Below are 25,212 nucleotides of genomic sequence, written 5' to 3'. Positions count from 1 at the left end.
TTTTGTAGATAGCTAGGTGTAGTATAATGGATCCTATGAACTACTGACTATTTTTCTCTACCAACTAGATCACCGGTGCATCTTGTATTCTTGTACTTGCTAGCTACCTAACAATGTATATGTACATTTTACATACGTATATTTATCTAAATAAGCAGTTTGCACTTAGATTTGGTGAAGAAGTCGATCAAACTCAGAGAGGTTGTTCAATTGATCGATTACTGGAGGTGAGTCTGGGCGAGTTTGATTCGTATGATTACATGTTAACGTTATAGTGAAATAGGTGGTGAGTGTGCGAGCTAGGAACAACAAAAATGCACATATCATCATGGCTTCATATCAATTACTCTGAACTTCAAAAATGTAAGTTAATCTTCGAAATATGTCACTTTTCCGTGCATTATGTAGGTAGGTCCGTTTCCTTTTTTCGTGTTCTTTCCTAACTAAGGTCACATCGGTTAGTTAATTGTGTTTATTTGAAACAATTCATCAAACACTTCATCTTTATTAACTTATTAGTGAATCTTCACCCTCGCCCATTTTGTGCATCAAGTTACATTAGAAGTTAGACAGTCGGTAGGAGTCGGAGGCACAGATGGTACTGTCATACTGGGGAAGATAGCGCAGTCTTGAGTAGATAATAGAAATGGAAGATGATGTTTGGCAGGATAACAAATCTTTACCATATCGGAAAGATCAATCTATATCGGACAGTCAATCTATTAATTACCAGTACTTACTGCATCAATAATTCTGTGCAGACCAAAGAGGATTGCGATGTGTTATTCATGTTATAATCAAGGAGAGTGAGAATTGGGGAGTGAAACACATGGTCACATGATCTCTTTGGACTTTGGCTTCGCCTTTGGTTTGTAGTAGACATTCGGCATCTAACCTGCATGGCTGCAGCTGGTTGATATATACAGCTTGAGATGTTATTTGTTTTGTGAATGTCTGATATAGGTGAGGGGGCCGAGGACCAACTCCAATGCAAAAGAAATTTCAACTCGATCATCTAATCTTAAGCCAACATTTTACCATATTTGACATATTGGAGTTCCAATATTTATGATCATGAAATTGTGAATTGTATGTTGTCATGTCATATTGAGTTTCTCTTTCGCGTACGTATAATTTATAAAATTGTTTAACTAATATATATCATTCTCATTAATTATTTGCCAATACATCAATCGAAACATGTAACAATGATGACACATAAAAAAAGATAAGTTGTATATGGAATAATTAACCATTTCTCATATTTTTGTAAACTCAACTATGGTTGCCTAGATCTCACTTAAGCAATTCATCGAACACCTTCCGCCGTATTAAATTTGTACCGTATTCCTTATTTTAAATTCTGTCAATGGCGCTCCTCGATCATCATACCCACACAGGGACAGTCAGCCGTGGGAAACTGTATCATCCATGCCATATGGCCTTAACATTATGATAATCAATCCTTGCCGGTTGCTTGCTAGACTTGGTCCTCATCGATCATCTATTCCATCATGATCCTCATCATCATCATACATTGATATCATTGCTGGCCCTATGTCTACGTACGCTACCTGGTTTAGTCTGCTTCTGTTCTTTAGCCTTCAGCAGATTACTACTACACCTTCAAACATTAACATGAACATGATCGATGATTCTCAACAAGCAGGCCAGGACATCAAAGTGGAGTTAACTAGACAGCTGAAACCCGCAAAATCTTATCAGAAGGAGTGAAGGACCCATATGTATGGTTTTGGGGTAGTTCATCACCCTATCTGAAATATATGTCTTGCATGACCCCTGGCTCAAAATGTAGCTTCTGGAGATTAATTAAGCACATGCCGCTACATAGCAAACTCTAACTACTTTCGTGTATATTACATCCCAGCTTTTGGAGATTTGTTGCATCACACAGTGGCTGTTTTGGCCAGTTAGGGTTCCGTCGAGACCTTCTTGGCCAGTTCGGTGACTAGTTTACTACGTACTTCACTTTGTCTGCTTCTTCAAAAACGAAGAATTCATAACCAGTAACCACCTTTGTTTTTTCTTTGCTTCTTCTTTTGTTAGGTCGAATGTAATAGTCTAATAGCTAAGAAAGCGCCGATCGATAATTCGATCATACACAGTGAAAGGCATTATTGTTTGGTTAGCTACCCATTTCATATATGTTTAAGGCAAATTAATACTACAGATTAGGTGTTCTTAAAGTACATATCATATATGAGTTTTGCTTGGAGTTTAATTGAATGGAAAATTATTGGCACTTAATCTGCATAAAGTTGCCTACTCGAGTTGGTGATATGCATGAGACTTGACAGTTGAGATCAATTATTTGCTTATTGGATCATACCAAACATTCGTGAACTTGACAGATACTACTCCTAATTTGATGAATAACAGAAGCAATTCAAGGAAGAACAAGATAGTGTAATTAAGAACCTAGCTACTCATAATATATTTAAGATGAACAAATGAAGAATATGTTACGTGGCTTAAAACAAAATTTATGGGAAAAGGACGGCAAATTTGATGCTTGATTAAAGGGTCTAGTTGGGTTGATGGATTTTGGACTCGTTTTTAATTCAATTTTAACAAAATTTATACAATTGTAGAATTTTCAAAATCTGTATAATTTTAAAAACAATCTCTGAACTTTTTTTTTTACAAAAAAATCATTCTCCATCCTAAAAAGAATATCATTTCTTTTATGGTCTTTGTATAAATTATGACATTATGAAATTCAATTTGATTTTCATTTAATTATACACATTTTTATTTAATTTTATACAATAAAATAATGAGTTATTAGAGTATTTTCATCATCTATAATAAAAAAATTTAAAAGGAGCTATAAGAGATGCTCTTAAAAAATTATAATGCTTGAATGATTAATTTGTAACTTAATGTAATTTGTTACACTTTGACTACACCCTACTATAAATGATCACATTAATAGTACTAATATATCTACAACTCCACTAATTTATTCTTCTTCTTTTTAAGACAACTCCACTAATTTCAATTACATTACAATCACAACAATGTGTGATCAAGTTTTTCGTCAAATTCCTCTATCTCCGTTGTTTAGATACTTCATTTTTGTAATTACAAACTCTTAAATGAAAAGTGAGACGTATAATTTATAAAAGATAAATATTAAAATCATATCTAAATCTTCAACATACATGTTGATAGATAGGCAATTAGGCATTAAGAGAAATTATCTCCTAATGTTATGCGGAATGCTAGTTTTACTCATAATTTCCAACCCAAGTCTAGCTCAACTCCACATTGGTCAAAAACAGATCTAACAATCTTGATCATCGGGCTTACTTGTTACATCCTCACTCTCTCATGGACTTTTTACCAAGTTCAATTCAATCAATTGCGTGAATAATTTTGTTTAAAATCCCAGGCTGCTTTGGGGTATATGAATGTTTGAGCTGTCTTCCACCGGACATGGACTCACGCAGGCCGAAAGGCCAGCCCCAATCGCCCGATTGCCACAAGGCAAGTCCACCACAACCCACGCGCCTAACGTGGCTGTAGACAAAATCAAAGTACGTTATTTTCGTATTTTTCCTGATTTAACTAAATACGATAATAAATTAGTAATAAAACGCTTTCCTACTATTTGCCAGCTTACTGTTTCTGTTTCCCCTCTCAGCTTTATTGTTCACTTTCCCTCACCCCCTTTGCCCTCGTGATCCCTTCAAACCCTGTCTCTTACAAAACCTCTCTCGCTCTCTGCCTCACAGCACCCACTCACTCCCCTCTACTCTATCCCTCTCTCATGGGTCTTCGCCGGAAAATCGATCCTTCCACCCAAACCCGCCGTGAGAAACCCATCACTGTATAACCCACATTAGAACGTACAAACTAACCCCCTACATTTGTTTCAATTCGTGTGTTCTGTTTTGAAGGGGAATATGAGTGTGAGATTTAGATATGCGGTTTGGTCTGTGGCTGTGTTTTTGCTGCTGGGGAGTTCCGGTCGGGTCAGTTCCGAGCCGACTCGCGACAAGCAAGCTCTACTTGCATTCATAACCCAGGTGCCGCACGCCAACCGGGTACAGTGGAACAACTCCGTCTCGGCCTGCAGCTGGTTCGGAGTCAAGTGCGACGCGAACAATTCTTATGTCTACTCCGTTCGGCTACCCGGTGTTGGGCTCGTGGGTCCTATTCCACCCAACACCCTCGGCCGGCTGTCTCAGCTCCGTGTCTTAAGTCTCCGCTCCAATCGCCTCACTGGCTCAGTGCCTTCAGATTTAGGCAACTTGACACTTCTTCGGAACCTCTATCTCCAAGGGAACGAGCTGTCCGGGGAGTTTCCGGCTGGATTGACTCGGTTACAGCGGTTGAACCGGCTCGATGTCAGCTCTAATAACTTCACAGGCTCAATTCCGTTTGCGGTGAACAATCTGACGCAGCTGACCGGGCTGTTCCTCGAGAACAATGCGTTTTCCGGGAGCTTGCCGAGCATCTCAGCCGGTAAGTTGGACAAGTTCAACGTCTCGAACAACAACCTCAACGGATCAATCCCTGCGACCCTGGAGAAGTTCCCTTACTCCGCATTCGCCGGGAACTTAGATCTGTGCGGCGGTCCATTACGGTCGTGCTATCCGTTTTTTCCGGGGCCAGTACCGGCGCCCGGGACGCTGCCTATAGTCCCAGTCCACGACAAGTCCAAGAAGCTCTCCACCGCCGCCATTGTTGCCATCGTAGTCGGTTCCGTTCTAGCCCTCTGCCTTTTACTTCTGCTTCTCCTTTGCTGCATCAGAAAACGACGCCGTCAGCACTCCCCCAAGCCCCCGAAACCCCCCGTCGCCGCGACCCGCTCGGTCCCGGCGGCGGAGGCCGGGACGTCGTCGTCCAAGGACGACATCACCGGCGCGTCGACGGAGGCCGAGAGGAACAAGCTAGTCTTCTTTGACGGCGGAGTTTACAGCTTCGACTTGGAGGACTTGTTGAGGGCATCGGCGGAGGTTTTGGGTAAAGGAAGCGTGGGAACGTCGTACAAGGCGGTGCTGGAAGAAGGTACCACGGTGGTTGTGAAGCGGCTGAAGGACGTGGTGGTGACGAAGAAAGAGTTCGATATGACAATGGAGGTTCTCGGAAAAATTAAGCATGAAAATGTGGTTCCGTTGAGGGCGTTCTACTTCTCTAAGGATGAGAAATTGTTAGTCTATGACTTCATGACCGCCGGTAGCTTATCTGCTCTTCTTCACGGTACGTTTTCTCATTCTTTTCCCTTTTAATTTGTTTTTTTTCATTGAAACGTAATTAGCCCTGAAATTAAAATACTAAGAATGTGAAATGCAGATTGGTGTTTTGAATTGTGGGTATGTTTTATGTTAGAGTAGATTTAAGAATGAATGTAGTGGTGCTTCAGGGTTTGGTCGCTGATTGTGAATGGGTACCCTCAGCTTTCTGGGATTATTTTCTTTCATGGTGGGAGGTTGAGCTGTTTCAGCCTTGAAAATTGTTAATTACAGTTTGTGTATTTAATATGCGACCCAGTATTTGTATATTCCTTCTGGTCTTCGAGGAATATTAGGCGGAATTAAAACAGAAATACCTTGAGTTCTTCTTTAATTTCCATTGCTGTTTCTGTGCAAACATTCTTTGTGTTTGAAGCTGCTGCTATTTCTGTTTCATTGTTTTTTTATTTTAATTTTGGTCCTTTATAAAATAAGAAAAATCAGAGAAAATTAAACAGAAAATGAGCCGGTGGTCGTCATCATTCAGCATGGTGGTCACCGGCCAATGTCACCGACATCATTTTAACTTTGGCTTGAAGCTTTATTATTTCTTCTTTTAAGAAAGTGTATCAGCTCTCATGTCTAAAAAAAAAAAGAATGAGAGGAATGTGAAATTTACGAAAGTAACCATGGTGACCTGAACTGTGTGATTTTGGATATGCAGGGAGTAGAGGCTCAGGTCGCACCCCACTGGACTGGGACAACCGGATGAGAATCGCGCTTAGTGCCGCGAGAGGCTTAGCACATCTCCACGTGGCGGGTAAAGTGGTCCACGGCAACATTAAGTCATCCAACATTCTGTTACGCTCCGATAATGATGCGACGATTTCGGACTTTGGGTTGAACCCGCTGTTCGGGACCTTCACCCCGCCCAACCGGATCGCGGGTTACCGCGCTCCGGAAGTGGTGGAAACCCGAAAAGTCACGTTCAAGTCCGATGTTTATAGCTTTGGGGTGTTGTTGTTAGAGCTATTAACGGGGAAAGCACCCAATCAGGCTTCCTTGGGTGAAGAGGGAATAGACTTACCTAGGTGGGTCCAGTCCGTGGTTCGTGAGGAGTGGACTGCTGAGGTGTTCGACGTGGAGCTAATGAGGTACCAAAACATTGAGGAAGAGATGGTTCAGCTCTTGCAAATAGCCATGGCTTGTGTGTCCACTGTCCCCGATCAACGGCCGGCAATGCAAGAGGTAGTCCGTATGATCGAGGATATGAACCGGGCCGAAACCGATGACGGCTTACGACAGTCGTCGGATGACCCGTCGAAGGGATCAGACGGTCATACGCCTCCACAAGGGTCCAGGACCCCACCTAGTGTCACACCCACACCTTGAGTGAGTCGTAAGAAAGAAGGGAACAAATGTAAAGGGATTGGAAATGGAAGGTGGGTATGGTCTGGTTGGTCCGAATATCTGTTTTTTCTTTTTTAGCTTTAATTTTGTTTTTTTTTAAATTTTTTGCAATGATTTTTATAAATGGGAGGGTTTTTAAATTGTTGATGATGTTGGGGGAGGGTGGTGGGAGAGTTCCATGGACTGATTGGAATTTGACAATATTTGATGGAATTGGGTTTTCCTTAATTCTTTCTCTTTATAAATTCTCACGATCTTTGTCTCATACGCATGGCTGTTGTTGTGAATTCTCTTATCTTAATTGATTTTTTAAATTAGATTTCTCTAATGGGTGTTGAACAATGACCTCCTTGGGACAATTCAAAACTCTCTAGTGAACTTGCCCTCTTCAATGGCTAGTCTTCCCAATGCATTTTTGTAAACCCTAATTTTGACACAAATTATGTAATTCAAAACTCTCAAATTTAACATCGAATTTGGTAATAGTTTCTTGAATGATAGATTGTTGCCCTAAATAGTGAGGCTTGAGCAGCACTCAAACTTGCATTTATTGCCGATGATTGTAATTTGAGGCTTTAAGTACCGTCCGTAGGTCCTGGTAAGTACATGATTGGGAAGCACCACCGGCACCGGCGGAGTATACGGTGGTTTTTGGTCCACCTGTCGGTAGGGGTAATTAATTGAGTATCTGAAGGCCATCACGTAGCGGAGGATTTGTCCGGCTTGGACTATTGGGGGTGAGTGCAGGAATAATAGGGTGGGGTGGGGAACAGCCTGGCTTTTTAAAAGAAAACGAGTGTGCCTTTGACACAGATGTGATGTCAGCCGTTGATCTACGCGACCTTCTACCCTACAATTTGTTCTTTATTATCTTTCTTTTCGTCTTTTTAATCTTCCTCTATAAACCTCATCAACGTGGTCGAACTCAAGATCTTTCATTTATAATATTATCAATATCGTATTAAAATTATATTATGCCAAAAAATACGAAAGGATTTCGGTTTATAGAAATTGTGGTTTTGAGTACAAGTGATCAGTATCTAGATTTCGTGCTCTTGTGAGCCATACAAAGCATAATGCAGTTACAAATTAGAGGTTTAGTACCAGAAGTTTAGTCGAAATTCTGATGATTTTAGAAAGGGGGGGGTGTTTAGTTTCTGAAGGTGGATTTTGGGGTTACGGACATAGCACATTGTTGGTGTGTATGAATGTGGACCATGACATTGACTTTACATCACTAAATTAACCACTTTTTTTCTTGTCGAGACTTTTGATGTGGATGCTTCACAAATTTATGTGCTTGTGTAGTTGTGTTGGTGTGGAATCCGTGGATAACTTATGTAACATGGGTTGCATGGTTAGACGTTCCAAAATCTGATTTAGTCGTCGGTCATTTTCCGAGTACTGAGCGTCTTTCTAATTATGTCGTTACTTCCTTGGAAAAATTGGTGTCTCGCACGAACTCTAGCCAATTGTCAATTCGTCATGACCAATCTAATACGGAATGAGAATGGGGGCACCGTGATTAACCCTAGTTCAAGTCTTGAGGAAGATTGTATTTCACACGCACCAACATTACACATGAGAAAAAAGATTTGTTGAAACTTGAAAAATCAATGATAATGGTGACACTGATAAAGCTTTGCTCCATGGCCTCTTTGGGATAACATAATTCTGTGGTCCATCCAATTTGATAAAGCTGTCTCTCTTTGTAGCTAAAGCAAGTAGCCAAGTACCCTCTTTGCTGGGTTTCCTGAGCTTTTAAATTATCTAAGTTTTTCCATGTATAGTTGACCTAATCACATAATAACTTCAATAATATCCTCCATATGTAACCAACTCTTCAACTAATTACTAGGAATAGAGTTTCCAGTCACATAATTTTCCCAGTAAACCCTGATATAAGAGAAAGAAAGAACAAAAACCAATAGGTGGTGTCGTGGTGAGTCTTAATCTTTACTCACTTGCTCACACATCCGACAAGAGAAGAAGAAGATGATGAAAATGAAGACAAAGGAGAAGTGGGGATTGGATCATAAGGTATGATTGACCAGTGTACCTGTGTATATACAGTTGTGCTCAGTCTCTTGTCTTCTAAGTTCAAGTTTTGAAATATTTTGAAAACTATTATTGTAACCTGCAAGTTTTCACATTTGGAAGGACTGGTGCTCCAAGTCAAGCAAGACTTCAGTTCTTTTCAAATAGAATAAGGTAAGCTCCATAGATGGACAAACCTAGCTCATAGCTAGGGAAGAAAATTCAAATCAAATATGATGATCTTTGGAGTTGAATTAAAAGCACGCTTGGTGTTATTAATCTCATTAATTTGATGACACAGACGGCTTCTTTTATTAATCAATAAGAATTAGAGAAAGTCTTACCTTACTAAACCAGAAAGTATTATGTGCAGTGTTATAATCAGTTACATGTATAAATGTACGTGTAGATTTGGTGATTTGCAAAATATGTCTACCATCAGATCAGGGTTTTATTTTCTGTATCACCATTGTGATCAAGTATTGGTTAGTAATCGAAACTTGAAAGATAAACACAAAACTTCACCTCTTCAGTCCATATGTAATCTATCTACATTGCAAAATACAAAACTTGTTTCTCTTTGAAGAACAAATCATGAACAAATCTGTGTTATAGTTCTAATTTATGAACACAAATGTTATAGAGCAGTGAGTATAGTGAAGGACACAGCATACAGTAAACCCCACTTTCTATTCCAAGAGTTCCAGTGTCGTATATATTTGCTCAGCTTCAGGGTGTGATTTGTCACCAGCAACAAAAGAATGAGTTTCTTCTCCAATTTGAATCCAGCTGCATCCAGGAATCTTTCTCAGGCCCTTCTCTTTCATTAACTGCCTCACTTTCTTAACCTTATCCCATCTTCCTGCAACTGCATATGCATTTGATAGAGCTACATAGTTTCCAGAATTCTCTGGCTCTAATTTCAGTAATTGATTGGACAAATACTCCTCTAGTTCTATGTTGTTCTGTTCTCTACAAGCTGCAAGTAATGATCCCAGTATCTGTGCATCAGGCTCCCAAGGCATTGCCGCGATAAGCCTAAAAGCTTCATCCACATTGCCACTCCGAGAAAGAAGACTAACTACACATCCATAGTGCTCAATTGTTGGATTTATAGTTTGACTGGATAACAAGTCATCCAAAAGCTCCAAACCTTCAGTCACAAGACTGGCATGGCTACATGCATACAAGGCATTAGTAAAGGTTACACTGTCGGGTTGTAACCCTTCTTCCTTTAAACGCCGATACAGGGCAATAGCTTCCACAGCTTGACCATGTAACCCGTAACTAGAGATCATTGCATTATAAATAGGTAACTCCTTGTCTGAAACCATATCAAACACTCTCTTTGCTTCTTCTACAACACCACATTTAGCATACATATCTACTAAAGAGGTTGCAATTGGGGTTGAAAGGTACAGGGAATGTCTAATCAAATACCCATGTATAACTCTTCCATGCTGTAATGATGTTATTTCAATGCAAGCTTTAAGTACACAAATGATGCTCACAACATTGGGTTTGATTCCTGCTAGTTGCATCCGATGGAAGGTCTCAATTGCTTCATGGCCAAAACCATTCTCTGCCAAACCAGAAATCATAGTAGTCCAAGTGACCAGGTTTGGCTCAACGCCAAGGGACTGCATCTGCAAGAACATATCTTGAGCCTCATTGACCTGGCCATTTTTCAAAAAACCAAATATCAGAGAGTTCCAAGTTATCACATTTGGAGGCACACTCTCCAGTTGCATCTGATAGAACAATTTCAATGCCTCACCACTATGTCCCAATCCTGCATAAGCCGCCAACAGTGTGTTCCACAGTACAAGATCTCCAGTTGTTGCAGATTCGAAAGTTCGTCTTGCATAATCAATTTTATCACATTTGGCATACAAGTCTACAATGCTACTTGCAACAACCACATCATCCTCAAGGTTGTTCCTTATACAATAACAGTGCGCCTCCTTGCCCAAGTTCAAGTTTCTAGTATCTGCAAAAGCAGACATTAGGGATGCAAGAGTAACAGAATCAAACCTTAAGTTTTCTAGCCTCATCAAGCGGCACATTTCAAGAGCTTTACCAACCTCCCCAGTTTGCACATACCCTGATATAAGCAAATTCCATGTAACCACATCTTTCTCATGCATCCTACTAAATACTATTTCAGCATCCTCAATCATACCTACCTTAGAATAAAAATTTATAATAGAACTCCCCAATATGGTATTCAGCTCCAATCCACTCACAACTGCCAATGCATGTCCCTGCTTACCTTCCTCTACCACACCTAAATTAGCCGAAGCAGAAAGATAGCTAGATACCGTCACATGAGTAGGCTCAACACCTTCCTCCCTCATATCACAAAACACACTAATAGCTTCCTCATTCAATCCATTCTGCACATAACTCACGATCATCGAATTCCAAGTGATCACATTCCTCTCAACCATTCCATCAAACACCATCCTCGCTTCATCCACAGCCCCACATTTTCCATACATATCCACAAGACTACTAGCAACAAACACACAAGCATTGCAACCCGTCTTAACCACATATCCATGAACTGCTCTCCCAACACCAATCCACTCTACCGCCCCGCAAGCCTTCAACACATTCGGAACAACAAAATTATCAGGAAACAACCCATCTTCATGCATCTCCATAAAACCTAGCAATGCCTCTTTGTATAAACCCAACCTACAATTTAGTCCAATGACTGCAGCCCAAGAAAACACATTTTTCAACCTCACTCTCTTAAACAGACGATTCGAAGCTTTCGCTGCGTCACATTTCGCGTAGAATATGACCAGCTTGGTTTCAATGTACTCATTTCTCGCAAAGATCTCACCTTTCTTGATTATCCGAGCGTGGATTTGCTTACCGGTTTGGAGAGATCGGTTGCAGACACACGCCTGGAGAAGCTCACCGTAGATTTCGGGGCCAATGTGAATGTTTTTTAGGTCCATTTGGATGAGTAAGTCTACAGCTTCTTGAATTTTGCTCTGTTTGGAGAGAGTGGACATTTGATTGAAGTAAGAGTTTGACATAGTTTGATTGTGGGCGGCATTTTGTTGAAGCTTTGGGAAATGGGCTTGTGATTGTTTTTGGCTTTCTGTGGGTATGGAGTGTTTGGATGAAGAGAGGTTTGTATTTGGGATGGTTCTGTAAGGTAAAGAAGCCATGACTGAAGAGAAACCAGCGGAAGTTGAAACTAGAGGAAGATATGGTTGGTTTGGTTGGTTGGTCGTTAATCCTAGATAAAACGGGAAGTGTACAATCGTCAACCAAAACAGGTTTTGGTTTTGTCTTGGGTTGGGTTACATTTCATTGGGCTTTACATGGATTCTTCATTGTATTCAATATGAAATTTTCTGCAAGAATATGACTCGCTCTCTTTCATTATGTACATTTGGTAATTCTGTACAGAAGGATATTAACAAATGCAATAAGGTTTTGAGATCTTATAGAGCAATACTTGATTCTAATTTCCGGTTTGAGTTCAACATTTGAATGATTTGATGAACTTGGTAGCGGTATCAAGACACCGAATCCAATGTGCAGATCAAGTTTGATGTTTATAGAGACATAGATTAATATATATATATATATATATATATATATATATATATTGAGAAAGTTTTGACACTCATAGACATGGTATAAGTTCGTGTCTTCATTGATACTCTAGCTTAAATGCGTGTCTTATCATTTTTTTTTATAGTAACTAAGCAGTTGATATATATCTTTTCATAAGAGGCCGACCAAAGTGATTCTAATTCCATACACCACTCTCTCCTGTTTCAGATGCTACATTGCACTCATTCTTGACATCTTGACCTAAAATTTATAAAAGATGCTGGGCATTCAACTATAGTATTTCTGAATCATAAGAATATAATATGAATACCGATTTGATAACGCACAATCTTTTAAGGAAAAATTAGAAATACTTCAAGTATGTACTCCTTTCATTGTACAATATTCAAGAACTGATTTTCAACACAGCGCGCACAAATTGTGGCTGAGATAAGTATTGAAGTATCCAAATAATATATTCAGATGATCGACCTCAGCACAGCTTGCAGTCATTATCCATAAAATAATGAAATTAATTCTAATGCCAAAGTGAGGAATATATCCTTAGTGAATATAGAATTTAGCAGTTCAATCAGCTGGTTTCGCTCATGCATCAAATATTTTTAGTTTATCGTGATTCTTATTTGACAAACCTTACAGCCCCTCAATGTAGCTTTCATTGTCTTTCCGCAAAGTTGATCAAGAATATTTCATATATATATAATGCTTCATAAAGCTCATTCGTTCTTATGATTTTAACCTCCAATTTGAACAAGTTGATACAACTTTGAATTTTCATATACAATCACTTCCTGAAAAGTGGATTTAGATAAATTCGACATTGCGCATTTCTTGCATATACGTACCACTTTATATTAACATTGTTTTATAGGTTATATAAAACATATGTACGTGCACGCTTTAAATTTTGACGGTACTGTTTGTTATGTCTATTAAGTTTATATTACACACAAATACATAGTGTATTAGATAATTCATCATTTCATCTGCAGTACATAATCTCACATATAAAAGACCTGCACAATTTGTCAGCCAATATATTGAGAAATCATTTAGAACAATGATATATTCGAAAGAAAGCACCCCAATAGGCTAACATTTATATCATAAAATTCTGTACTGTACGTTAGGATCGTTAGAAAAATTCTCAAGCGTTCCAAAGATTGCTTTGCATGAACATTAGCTAACAATTATATGTGGTTTTGTATTACTTTTCCCGTCCTATTACAAGCTAGGGAGGAGAAAAAGGGATATGAACTTTAGTATGAGAGTCAGAGAGTCTGTATTTGGGAAAAGTTAAACGTTGGAGGGAAATTTTGTGTGGAAAGAATGGTGGTCCTTGATCAAATGGGGCTAATTAAGGCTTTACATAAAAATAGTTGTCCATAGGTTTGTGACAAGAAATATACGATATAGGCTATTTGGGGACTCATACTTTTTGGCCACGTGAGGGTGAAACTAATTGGAAACTTCGATGCATAAATAAGTTGTTGAAGCCCTTGTTAATCTGAAAACATGCTAGGGTTTCCGATTAGTAACTGAATCAGTAGACTCTTATAAAAAGTTTAGAGTAGGGTATAGATTAATTCGAGGATCCATGATCGATAACTTCAGTGAATAACAAAGCCAACTTAAGCCTGGGCGAGTCCATGCCATGTCGATCTTGACCGTACCCTAGAATATGAATATGAATTTCTGGCAACAAGTTGTTTATGTTACATAGTTTTCAGGCTTGTTCATCACCTCGGTTTCAGTTTTCTACACAGATTGAATATGGTCATCGTAGAACGGGAAAGCTAAAGGAGGAGGAGGAGGGTGGTGGTGGGAATATTCCTTTATTTTTGTGCCCAGACAAAAGGGATATTCAGATGAACGAGATATGGAGGAATATCACGACGCGTGTCACCAGAGAATCTCTTTCCCTTTCCCTTTGCTTTGCTTTCCCTCTGGAAACAGCAAAAACAGAAACAAAGAAACACTTGATTTTGCGAGAGAGTAGATGGATAGATAGAGGGAGAATCTGGAGAAAAGTTGTGGGTTGGAAGGTAGCTTGTACTAGAAGACTGGTTTCGTTTCAGAAAGTGACCAACCATCATTATATACCACTCTCTCTTTCTATTTGAAACTGAGAAAAGGATTTGAGAGAATTCGATGCAAATTGCATTCCTCTGCATATATACACGGTGATAGTTTTCACCAGAAATAAAGGGTATGTGTAGACATGCAGCTCTTCAAGACATACATATCATGAAATCCTCAGCAAAAAATAACTCTCTTATAGACCATTTTTCGATCATGGATGATGGATCCATGCCATACATATCATGCAGGCAGAATGAACCCAATGTCCCAGTCCATGCATGCATGCAAGTGCATTAATAAGCAGATGCATTAGATATCATGCAAGGCTATCGTATGCATATAAGTATATCTACATATGAACATACGTATTGAAGGTTATACGTACAGTTGACTGGTTGCAGAGTGCAGACACGTACTAGAACTATATTACAGCTGCAAGTCGAAGCTTTTTTTTTTTTTTGGTTACAAACTTACAATAACTAGGAGTTTATAAGTTAATTTTTTGTTTATTGTGAATATGCGATGTATATAATGTCTTAACTTCATTTCTCAGAGCGAATTATTCATATATACGTACGTACAAATCATCTGCTATGCTCTTCCGTATAACTGAAGGCGTGAAACTGCGGAAAATGATATTTTGCATGACTTATTTACTAAATAATTAGTGAACAATCTTTTTCTAAAAAAAAAAAAATGTGAACAAGGAAGAGACCCTGATTATATCATGTGCATGCCGGCATGTCAGGCATGACTCATTGATTAGTTGCACGGACTTGCAACTCGACTTTTAAATTATTAGTTATCAAATTTTGTAATGAATTTAAGAAATTAGTAGACTCACTTGATCTATCGTATATTATTTTCCTGGTGTACGTGTTGTTGGGTTCTTATTTATCAGCTGTGTGGTTATTCTTGAGAAAGAAAGTGGGCATCTCTCATTTGTACTTCAAAAGTTCAAAGTTAAATTAATTTAACTTTCCAAGAGTTGTAACCCATTGTTTATATAAAAAAAAAGAGTTGTAAACCATTACCAGCAGTTACGTATAGTTAGAAAAATCCTTGGACTCAATTCAAACACCATAAACACAATATAGAGAATCGGAATCCGGAAAAATTGTTATAGAGGTTCAGAACCCAGAAAAATTCCTCCAAATTTCTCCAGAGAATCTTCTTACCTTCCTACCCACTTCATCAAAGGTCAGTAGCAGAAGAAGGTTCCCCTCTTTAAATTTTTTTTTTGGGGTTGCTAATGGTCTTTAAATTCCCTTTAAGCTTTGTGGCTTTGTTCCCTTAATTTAGAGTCGTAGAATTGGAAGGAAGATATTCCTTCCCTTAGCTCCTTAATATTTTTATTCGTAAACATGAATGTCTCATCTTTTTATTAGATATTCCCTCATCTCCAAAATTATATTCACCTTCTCTCTGAATGCACTCGATTTCATAGCAATTATGCAACTTTTGAAACCAAAAAGAAAGTTGCATGCTGCATACATATGGAGGAATATATATTATCTTAATTATATTAAAAAGATACTAATCTCATTTTGAATATGTCCTATAATAATCCTATAATTTGGTGGTAAAAAAAAATATGCATGGGGATGATTTTTAGTATATGCTTAGCTTGCTTCTCTCTTTCCCGGCCAATGGCCGTTGTTCATGTTAATATGTAATCATCGTGGAATCATTTAATCATATTATTATGTGAATGATTTGTTGAGGACAACCCGTAGTACCACTTGGCCGTAGACGTGTCCATGCCAATCTCTACAATCAGCTGCTAAGCTTTCGACTTTGGAGCTAGGGTTGGACTTTTGATGTGATATGCGTAGGATCACAACCATGGAATCAACCATTCCTTTATACCATCTCTGTGGACTGCATGCTTATACATATTTTTTACTGTTGAATACGCCCAAACAAAGCTTTTCACGAATTTTTGTACCTTAAGCATACGTTAATCGGAGAAAGATTCATTTGAGCATGAAATATTTAGTGTGTAAGCATGTACGATCTCGGTTGAAATTTCACTAAGCCATGAGCGAGTCCTAAATTAAATTCCAACCTTGCGAAGCATGCAATGCAGTAGAGAACTGTTCTCTCAAAAAAAAAAACAGTGCAGAACTGTAGAAGTTGAAAGCTTAATTATTGTGAAAATTCTGAAATATTTGTATTATTGAGAGTATATCTGATGCGGATATACGGTGCTCCTACTTCTTAATCGATCATTCTACTAGAACCAATCAGTTACATTTCTCTTAATTATCATATAGAAATAATAGATTTTTTTTTGGCAAACCTATAGAAATAATAGAATGCATAACGAATCCTCATTTCATGATCGAACTAATTAAATCATACACCAATGCTATTGGAAGTAGAATCCAAGTTGTAGGGTATAAACTTAAAATCTAAACCATATACATGCGAATAATAGGTTCATAGCAGAGGTCAGTACGATTCGAAAGGCTTGAGAAAAGTTTAAGAAAATAATTATAAAGATAAAGTTAGAGGATAAAAGTACAAACACAGTGAGAAGAAGAATCATCTTTAAAATTTGGTGAATTTTGAATTCATCGTGACAGAAACGAAGAGATACAGAGAGAAGCCAGTAAAGTCTCTATGTGCATCTCTAATAAAACAAGCAACTGAAGCACGGCTCAAAGCACATGACCCTCTACTGTCAGACACATCTTGATTCCTTCTCTCTCATTTTGAGCTTTTCCTCCATCTGTTTTTGCCTTTGTTCCTTTGCAAGAAGTTACCATCCTTCTTTATCCCTTTGCTTTGTTCTAGCTTTCTTTTATTCACTCACTCTCTCTCTCTCTCTCTCTCTCTCTCTCTCTCTAAGATTGATCCTCTATATATCTATCTCAGCCATGACCACTTTATTCCCTTGAACTCACCCTAAAAAAGAAGACGATCCTACCTCGATCCTCCTTGTGTTCAGAAGCAACCACCCCCTACCTTTCTCCTTCTTTATCTTCTCTCCAACCTCTCTAGCTTTTGCTAGAAATTTAGAAAGAGCCAAACAGCTTCTTTTGATCTTGTTTGTTCCCACATACCCTGTTGTTGTTGCCCGATATCTTCTAAAAACACTGTTTTTGTTTTCTCATAGACTACCCAAAGTGAGATCTTCTTGTTATTCCTATCGAACATCTTGCATTAACTAATTGGAAAATGGGTGCAGCATCACCTTCTGAACTAAGCCTTGAGTGCAAGCCTCACAGCTACTCCATGCTCCTCAAATCATTTCCCGACCATCATCTCCAGGCTGCCCCAACGACACAGTCTCATGACCTGAAGCAGCTCGAAGAGATCCTCTCTCGTCTCGAAGAAGAGCGTCTCAAGATCGATGCATTCAAGCGCGAGCTTCCTCTCTCCATGCAGCTCCTCACTACTGGTACGTCCTATGATTCGGAGTTTATATTCATGTTCATGTTATGAAGTCACCAATGGATATTCAATTTTTTTTTTCATTTGCCTTGAAGTCAGTTTCCAAAACCCTTTTTCTTTTATCTCTTTTTCATTTATAGAAGTTAGAGCTTGCTCAACATATTTTCCAAAGAGTGCTTTAAGCCAGCAAAAGAAGGATAAACAAACATAAAGCTAAAGAACTGAATACATAAAATAAATGATCAATGCAATGTAAATAATACGATTATTGATTTTGTTATAGCTGTGGAGGCATCAAAGCAGCAGCTACAAGCTTACAGATCGTCGTCGGCAAATAACCAAGGGCCAATTAGGCCGGTTCTTGAAGAATTCATCCCTCTTAAACATGCAAACTCTGAAGGCTCAGAGAAACCAGCAAATAGTTCTGACAAGGCAAACTGGATGACCTCGGTCCAACTATGGAGCCAAGCCGATGCAACTAAACCAAAAGGCCAAGGTGGCATGGGGTTCAATGTCAGCCCCAAGCTAGCCCTTGATACCAAGCAGCAAAAATCTTATGGAGGAGGAGCCTTCCATCCATTTTCGAAAGATATTCGCAACCCGGGTCCTTCCCCTAATCTGCAACCTCTTCCGGAGTTGGCTCTCGGGTCCCCGGAGAACAAAACCGGCGAGAATATCGATCTGGACAACAAGTGCTCCGAGTTGGGTGATAATGGTATGAACTGTGTTGTTAGCACTACTCAAGATCAACAAGGCAAGGCCATAGAAGGCCAAACAGGTACTATCACCACCACTAACACCAACACAAGTACTCAAAACAGTAGTCACAGGAAGGCACGGCGGTGCTGGTCGCCGGACTTACACCGGAGATTCGTCAGCGCCCTGCAAATGCTTGGTGGTTCTCAAGGTAATCATATATAATGAAACACCGAAGACAGTCATAAACTCATTATAGGATCATTATGATATTGGGCGTGGCCAAATATCTGATTTGTTTCTTTGTGTTTTTTTCAGTGGCCACGCCAAAACAAATCAGAGAGCTCATGAAGGTTGAAGGTTTGACCAATGATGAAGTTAAAAGTCATCTGCAGGTATTGACCATGTTTCAGACCGTCCAGTCTTTTCTGTTCTGATTCAAAACAATGCAGGCTAACATGAACCTCATGATTTTGAATCTCTGACACAACCCTGGTACTAACCCTGCATAATTGTATATTCTGAATTGAATACTAACGTTTCAATTATTTTATTTACAGAAGTACAGGCTCCACACTAGACGGCCCAGCCCAAGCCCACAGGTGGCCGGAGGTCCAACGCCTCAGCTGGTGGTTCTAGGTGGCATCTGGGTTCCACCGGAGTATGCTGCCGGAGGTCACAATGGTCCCACGGCTCTTTACAATCCAGCCTCGCACGCGCCAACACATTACTGTGCAACCCCAATGTCACAAGACTTCTACACCACGGCACAGCAGCAGTCGCAGTCAGGCCACCACCAGCTGCACCACACACTCCACCACCAGCTCCACGTGTACAGAGCCAGCACTACTTCCCGGACCCAAAGTTCGCCGGAGTCAGACCTGAGGGGAAATGGTGACCAGTCCGAAAGCATCGAGGATGGAAAGTCTGAGAGTGGGAGCTGGAAAGCTGGGACTGAGAGTGGGGAGAAAGGCTTGGCTGTCCGGAGATCGGAAGACCGTGAGGAAAGCAATGGAAGTCAGATCACACTCAAGTTCTGATTAAGATTAGGGTTAGGGTTTAGGAGTAAGGTTAGGAATACCATTTTGTATGGTGAGGACTAAGATGTTTATTCTAAATTTATCGTTATTTAATGTGAAATATAACGGGAGTGACTGTGAGGTTAACTTAGTGTGTAAAAAAGGTCGTAAAGGAGAAAGTGAGTGTTTGTTTTGTTTTCCTTTAGGCATGAGATTCTGTTAAATCGAATAATCCACTTCTATTTCTGATTATTGTAGTTCATTGCATGTAATAAATAACATTTTGTTTCTCTTTTAAAAGTTGTAGTTCAAGCTGTTAATTTGCTATCCAGCTACAAATGGCTTAGAATAACTGCGAAATCTGAAGATAATGTTTGATCTCAGCTCCTTTTTTTTTCCACCCGGGTCTCACAGAGACACATGAGAAGAGGGTGCCTCGCTTTGCCCAACTCCGCTCCTCCTCCTTTGCCTTGGGTCTCCTAGCATTCACAGACACACGAGCAGGGGGCCTCTAATTGCTCGGAATGTTTAAACAATTTCAGAGCAAAGAGGATCACTTGTTCTGTAAGCACGCACAGCCTGTTTCCTCTTTACCTTGGTATGCATATTCCCACACCATACTCGAAAAAGCTCTATGCTTTCAAGTTTCAAGACACCAGCTAATAATCCACATGAGTCTCATGCACACCGCATGTATTCAAACACGCATTCTAATTCAAAAGAGTTATGGCAGGTAATAAATCTAATTGCGAAAACAATTCCTCTACAGAGTTGTATTGTATCGCAACAGCATGTGAAACTACTGGCAGATAAGAAAGCACGATATATGATATACATCATAGATATAGTAAGCTGATTCTTCACTAGACTGTTACAGATCTACAAAAGCTTCATACACTATGAATAGGACTGCTTGCTACCCTAACCTCACCGCCCAACAACCACAAAGGAGAAAGTATACAATTCAGTATGTGGTGCAGATTCAGTTATCTTCAATAGCTACAGATGACTTCAGGCATTGCCAATAGCCAGAATTGTATCCCTCAACCAATATCATCAATCACATCTTCCCCTGTTGAGTTTTCAACCAGCATCTGCAAGCAATATGGTTTGTAATCAAATCTTACCATATATAGATGAAAGTTATTCACTTGGTGCAGCATATCAATAGAGATATTGAGGGGAAAACATGATTTAAGATTTCACAAAACCAAAGATCTCCATTAACATACCAAACTTAAACGGGTATCAGATAGCCTCTTTATCACAGAATGCACATTCAAAAACCAATTCAAAACAAGATGGCTAAAAGTATAGATAAGAAGTGTTCGTGGATAGACAAAATAATTACATTTTCAAAAGGAACAAAACAACCAACCTGAAGTTCGTCTTCACTGCTTTTGAGTTTTTCTCTGTAATGTTTTACTTGCATAAAGCAATCATGTAGCTGCAGATATCAAATAAACATGCATTACAGATAAACTTTTAGAATTGTTGCACGTACAGAGTTTACTGACTACCAGTCTGTCGAAGAATACCTTGGTCAACTGCTTCTTCTGGTTTAAAGTTTTCTTCTTTGCATTTGCCAACGCATCCTCCAGCTTCTGTCACAGTGAGACCAGAACAAGTTCAGCATGTGAAACAAAAAGACTTGGGAGTAAAATTGAGCAAATGAAAATAGTGCATGAGCTGGAAAGTGACAAGTAATCAGAAACTTGGGAGAACCTGAGATTGCTTCTGTAAATCCAAAACCAGTTTTCCATCATCTTTTAGCTTCTCTTCCATCTCAATAGTCTGACAACAGAATATAATTAAGTTACTGACTCGTACAGATTTGATATCATCCTCACTTCAAAGGTGACTTTCCCGTGTGTGTGTGGTGTCTGTGAGCATGGCAGCACGTTTTCATCGGCATGCATTTTTTTTGGGTTAAATCTGCATGCATTGACCATAGTTTCCTGATGAACAATTCAAGGCCATTTACATAAATTACTCGACCACCAAATCTTCCTATTGAGAAACCCTATTGGAATTTATGCTTCTTGGTTTCTCCTGCAACTGAGAAAATCTAAGGTAACAACAATCAAGTTCAAGCAAGATTTGGAGGTGTCAAATGAATGAAATTATTTTTCGATAGATATGACGAAACTAATCTAATGCATTATAGAGGACCATATCAATAATGGAGACCATCAAGGTACTGCCATTCTTAAAATACTAGTGTTTTCCCGGGAAAACAAACCTCCTTTTTCAATTCTTCAAGCCTCTGTGTGGATATTTCAAGCTGTTCTTTTACCTGAGATACACAACAGGACAAAAAGAAAAGAAAGAAAAGCAAAGTAATTAAGAGGACCAGAAAAAAAAAAAACAAAGCATGAAATTCCCGCAGAAAGAAATGCTACAAATGCTTTACTTGCCTGATCATTGAAATCACCGCTTGAATGGGATAAAAGCTCCCTACTATTTTGGTCAACAGAATTTGCACTGCAGAAAAAAAAAACCCGTACATGGTCAAGTTAACTCTATTCCAATTCCACGTATTTACCTTATGTGATTTCTCATTTCTTTATTTCTCCTGGTCATCTAAAAAAAAGATACTAAATTACTGATGGCAATCTATGATAAGGGGAAGATGGCTGCAATTCTCTTACAGAGGACATATATAACTCTTAGAAGCATTTGGGACTACTATCCGATCATGAAGATAGGAAGAAGTTTTTGAAAACTGAACATCCAACAGGCAATTTCAAATTCCAACATATTCTCAGTTTTATTAACCGCTACACTCAACACCGATTAAGGCAGCAAAATTGAAAAAATGCTACAAATGCAATATGCTGGCAGTTTCAAAATTAGAAAAATTGCATATTCATGTGACCATAAATCCAACAATTTGCCTAACAAAGCAACTGAATTCAGCTTTACAATCACCCTATTCGCGCAATCTAAATATAAAGCTAAGTTGCACTCCAGCCTCTGACTACTACAAGTAAAAATAAGAAACAAGAAGAAAGGCATATCTTACCTGTTCCACCTCCTCGACTGTTGATCTCTATCCTTCTCAACAACATCATTCCGAAGATCCATTATGTCCACCTCCATCTCTCTATCAGATTCCACAGTATGATTTCTCTTCCCCCAACCCAGCTCATGGCTCCTGCTGCTTCCTTGCTCCAAATCTTCCAACTCCCGACCCCTCTCACGATCTCTATCTGAGTAATGCTCACTCATTAACTCATGATCATCAACTCCACGCCCGTATCTCCCATCCCTCTCCTCCTCATACTCCACAGACCGCCGCTCCCTCGATCGCACAATGTACCTATCGCCACGCTCCGTCGACCTATCACTATATCTATCCCTATACCTCTCCCTAACATCATCATACGCCATTTCATGGTCCCTACCCCTACTACCCCAGCTTCTCCCCCTCTCGAAACCTCGTCGGAAAGTCTCCCTCCCTCTTCCTCTCCCTCCACCGAAACCTAACCTCCCTCCTCTACTCCTCACTCCATTCACTCTCACCACTCTCCCATCCACAGTCTGATTCAAAATCCAAACCTCCACAATGTCAATAATTTCAATTCAAAACAAAATTCAAAATTCGATTTCATGAAAACAGAATCGGAATCACTCACCCGGCCGTTCATGTCGTTGATGGCGTCGATCGCCGACCGTGGATTCCTGAAAGTGACGAAGCCGTAGCATGTGCCTCTACTCGTATTATCATTCACAATCTGAAAATTAACAAAGAAAAGTCCTGATCGGAGCAAAAATCCCCAAATTCAAATGCTCAAAACCCTAGGAAGAATAAGGAAGAGACTAAATTGATAGTGAGAGAGTGGTGTGACCTTAACGGCGACGACGGCACCGTAGAGATCGAAGACTCGGCGAACACTGTCCTCGGTGGCGTCGTAGTGGAGACCGCCGACGTAGACGGAGCTGTCGTCGTCGATCGTCATCGCTCTCTTTCTATCTCAGACTAAGCTCCTCTCCCGCCTCTAGTTTTTTTTTCTATTTTTATTATTTTAATTATCTATTTTGATGTGTACGAACGACAAGTCGTTTTGTATTTGTCATCGTAGCTCATTAACACGTGTAGCTCACATTATCGGTTTTGTGACTCGATGATAAACACACGCATTGTGAGCTTTGTAGAGGAAGAATCGAGCCTCATTTCTTGCGAGTGTTTGAATTGAGAAGCTAAAATCTTGTGTATTTATATATAAACCGGTAAAAGATTAGGCGATATTAACTTTTTAGAGGTAAAAACTAAATCATATGTAAATACATAGAGAATAGAGAATTCACAATTGAACATGAAATATTGTCTTCACAAACACAAGGTTGGGCTACATAATATCACATCTCAGCCCCCTCTAATTATGTGTCTGCAGTAATTCATCAATATATAGGGTTCGGTTTCGCTAGCTTGTCACATGCACTGAATGTCCTTATATACCTCTGAAAGACATGGGCGGATCCAAGGCATTGACCGGTAGGCATTAACTCAACCAAGTTTTTTTGGGTTTTAAAAAGAACTAAGTATATATCATTATTTTTGTGGTATTTGTATTTGTTCTCAGCCAAATTCCTCTGGATTCTACTCATCATACGTTTTTGACCTTTGTTATTTAGTTCTCTCTACCACACTTTCTTCTTTTAGTTATTTGTTTTAGTTATGTCTTCTAGTTTCTGATTGATATATGTATATATATATATACAGTCCCTATCCAGAGTGAAGTTCTAATTTTGGCAAATTTTTCGGTCAAATTTTTTCACCATAAGCGATTCAATATTTAGGGATGCTATTCAAGATCATCTCTACAAAGTTTCATCTAATTCGAACATCGTTAAGGTATTAAAATTAGATTAAATCAATGAATGAATTAAAATTGTTCAACGTAAACCGTTCGTGTAAATCTCAATTTTGAAAGCTCAAACCATTGTCAAATTGGATGAAACTTTGTAGATATGATCTTGAATAACATACCTAAATATTGAATAGCTTATGGTGAAAAAATTTGGCCGAAAAGTTTGCTAAAATTGGAACTTCACTCTGTAATTTCAGAGTGAAGCTTCACTCTGGATAGAGACTGATATACATACATATATATATATATATATATTGTAAGACAGTTTTCTTCTTTTTAAATATTCAAAATTCCTCAAGTAAAAAACTCTTCTAATTATCTTCCTCATATCTATTGATTTTGAAATTGCAAGTATGAGTTATTGAGATTCAATCTAATTAATTTAAAAAGAAAAGAAAAATGTTGCGTTTTTTTAAAATCATATTTTTATATTTGTATTCACGCCCATTTTTATTTTTAAAGACTCATTAACATTTACTATTTACATGATTATAGCAGTAAAAAAAATGTTATCATTCGGCCAAACCTAAAGCCCACCCTATGCCTAAATCATTGATCCGACACTACTGAAAGAAAAGAAAACATAAACCATTTTCTACTCATAGGTCAACAACTCAACATGATGAAACTTATGTTTCTATGTAATATAGTATTTCATATGAAACATCGAAAATCATGAAGAGGGGTAGCGACGCTTTGAATGGCCCGGGACTTCATTTGTTGGTATCATCTCAGAGTCGGTTCTTAGTGCCAGTGATGGTGGTGCGACGCGCTTTTGTTCTCGACTTCTAGTTTGTTGGGATTCGGTAAAGCTCGTAGGAGCGGTGGCTAATTTTAGTGGTAGACCAATTATGTGAATTCTTCCATGTATTCTATGGTAAATTAGTATGCGTC

The 25,212-nt window shown here is 39.0% G+C and overlaps 4 protein-coding genes and 1 pseudogene across 5 annotated transcripts; 2 read left to right on the top strand and 3 right to left on the bottom strand.

Moving 5' to 3' along the window:
* The first annotated feature begins 3,677 nt into the window (after positions 1-3,677).
* LOC126800338 (probable inactive receptor kinase At2g26730) lies at positions 3,678-6,613 on the top strand. Its single transcript, XM_050527694.1, has 2 exons — positions 3,678-5,229; positions 5,926-6,613. The coding sequence occupies exons 1-2, from the start codon at positions 3,930-3,932 to the stop codon at positions 6,591-6,593; spliced, it is 1,968 nt and encodes a 655-aa protein (XP_050383651.1). The 5' UTR covers positions 3,678-3,929; the 3' UTR covers positions 6,594-6,613.
* A 2,652-nt stretch (positions 6,614-9,265) lies between these two features.
* On the bottom strand, positions 9,266-10,431 carry LOC126792939 (pentatricopeptide repeat-containing protein At5g55740, chloroplastic-like; annotated as a pseudogene).
* Position 10,432: 1 nt separating this feature from the next.
* Positions 10,433-11,979, bottom strand: LOC126796964 (pentatricopeptide repeat-containing protein At5g55740, chloroplastic-like; the record flags this gene model as incomplete). Its single annotated transcript, XM_050523673.1, has 1 exon — positions 10,433-11,979. A coding segment is annotated over exon 1 (1,401 nt), but the record flags the coding sequence as incomplete, so codon positions are not given.
* Positions 11,980-17,222: 5,243 nt separating this feature from the next.
* Positions 17,223-19,697, top strand: LOC126786432 (myb family transcription factor EFM). Of its 2 annotated transcripts, XM_050512274.1 has the most exons (5): positions 17,223-17,736; positions 18,013-18,636; positions 18,744-18,820; positions 18,986-19,495; positions 19,530-19,693. In XM_050512274.1, the coding sequence occupies exons 1-4, from the start codon at positions 17,514-17,516 to the stop codon at positions 19,463-19,465; spliced, it is 1,404 nt and encodes a 467-aa protein (XP_050368231.1). In that variant the 5' UTR covers positions 17,223-17,513; the 3' UTR covers positions 19,466-19,495; positions 19,530-19,693. The 2 variants fall into 2 exon arrangements, with proteins under 2 accessions (XP_050368231.1, XP_050368223.1); XM_050512266.1 differs by having other exon boundaries at positions 18,986-19,697.
* A 427-nt stretch (positions 19,698-20,124) lies between these two features.
* LOC126788212 (uncharacterized) lies at positions 20,125-23,438 on the bottom strand. Its single transcript, XM_050514188.1, has 9 exons — positions 23,296-23,438; positions 23,083-23,181; positions 22,470-22,987; positions 21,862-21,928; positions 21,687-21,740; positions 21,170-21,238; positions 20,983-21,048; positions 20,823-20,891; positions 20,125-20,538 (listed from the first exon to the last, which is right to left on the bottom strand). Exons 1-9 carry the CDS (start codon positions 23,404-23,406, stop codon positions 20,488-20,490), a joined length of 1,104 nt encoding a protein of 367 aa, XP_050370145.1. The 5' UTR covers positions 23,407-23,438; the 3' UTR covers positions 20,125-20,487.
* Positions 23,439-25,212: the final 1,774 nt, after the last annotated feature.

Source organism: Argentina anserina, chromosome 1 (genome assembly GCF_933775445.1).
Source record: "Argentina anserina chromosome 1, drPotAnse1.1, whole genome shotgun sequence".
NCBI classification, from domain to species: Eukaryota; Viridiplantae; Streptophyta; class Magnoliopsida; order Rosales; family Rosaceae; genus Argentina; species Argentina anserina.
The sequence above is the reverse complement of the archived record's forward strand: the minus strand, read 5'-3'. Positions and strand labels throughout refer to the sequence as shown.

Excerpts from the sequence above, each read along its gene's own strand:
- LOC126800338 (XM_050527694.1), top strand. The coding sequence starts at position 3,930 with ATGAGTGTGAGATTTAGATATGCGGTTTGGTCTGTGGCTGTGTTTTTG. Across the intron at positions 5,230-5,925 it reads CTTATCTGCTCTTCTTCACG|GGAGTAGAGGCTCAGGTCGC; the intron begins GTACGTTTTCTC and ends TTGGATATGCAG.
- LOC126786432 (XM_050512266.1), top strand. The coding sequence starts at position 17,514 with ATGGGTGCAGCATCACCTTCTGAACTAAGCCTTGAGTGCAAGCCTCAC. Across the intron at positions 17,737-18,012 it reads CATGCAGCTCCTCACTACTG|CTGTGGAGGCATCAAAGCAG; the intron begins GTACGTCCTATG and ends ATTTTGTTATAG. Across the intron at positions 18,637-18,743 it reads AATGCTTGGTGGTTCTCAAG|TGGCCACGCCAAAACAAATC; the intron begins GTAATCATATAT and ends TGTTTTTTTCAG.
- LOC126788212 (XM_050514188.1), bottom strand. The coding sequence starts at position 23,406 with ATGACGATCGACGACGACAGCTCCGTCTACGTCGGCGGTCTCCACTAC. Across the intron at positions 21,929-22,469 it reads CAGTCGAGGAGGTGGAACAG|TGCAAATTCTGTTGACCAAA; the intron begins GTAAGATATGCC and ends TTTTTTCTGCAG. Across the intron at positions 21,741-21,861 it reads GCGGTGATTTCAATGATCAG|GTAAAAGAACAGCTTGAAAT; the intron begins GCAAGTAAAGCA and ends TGTGTATCTCAG.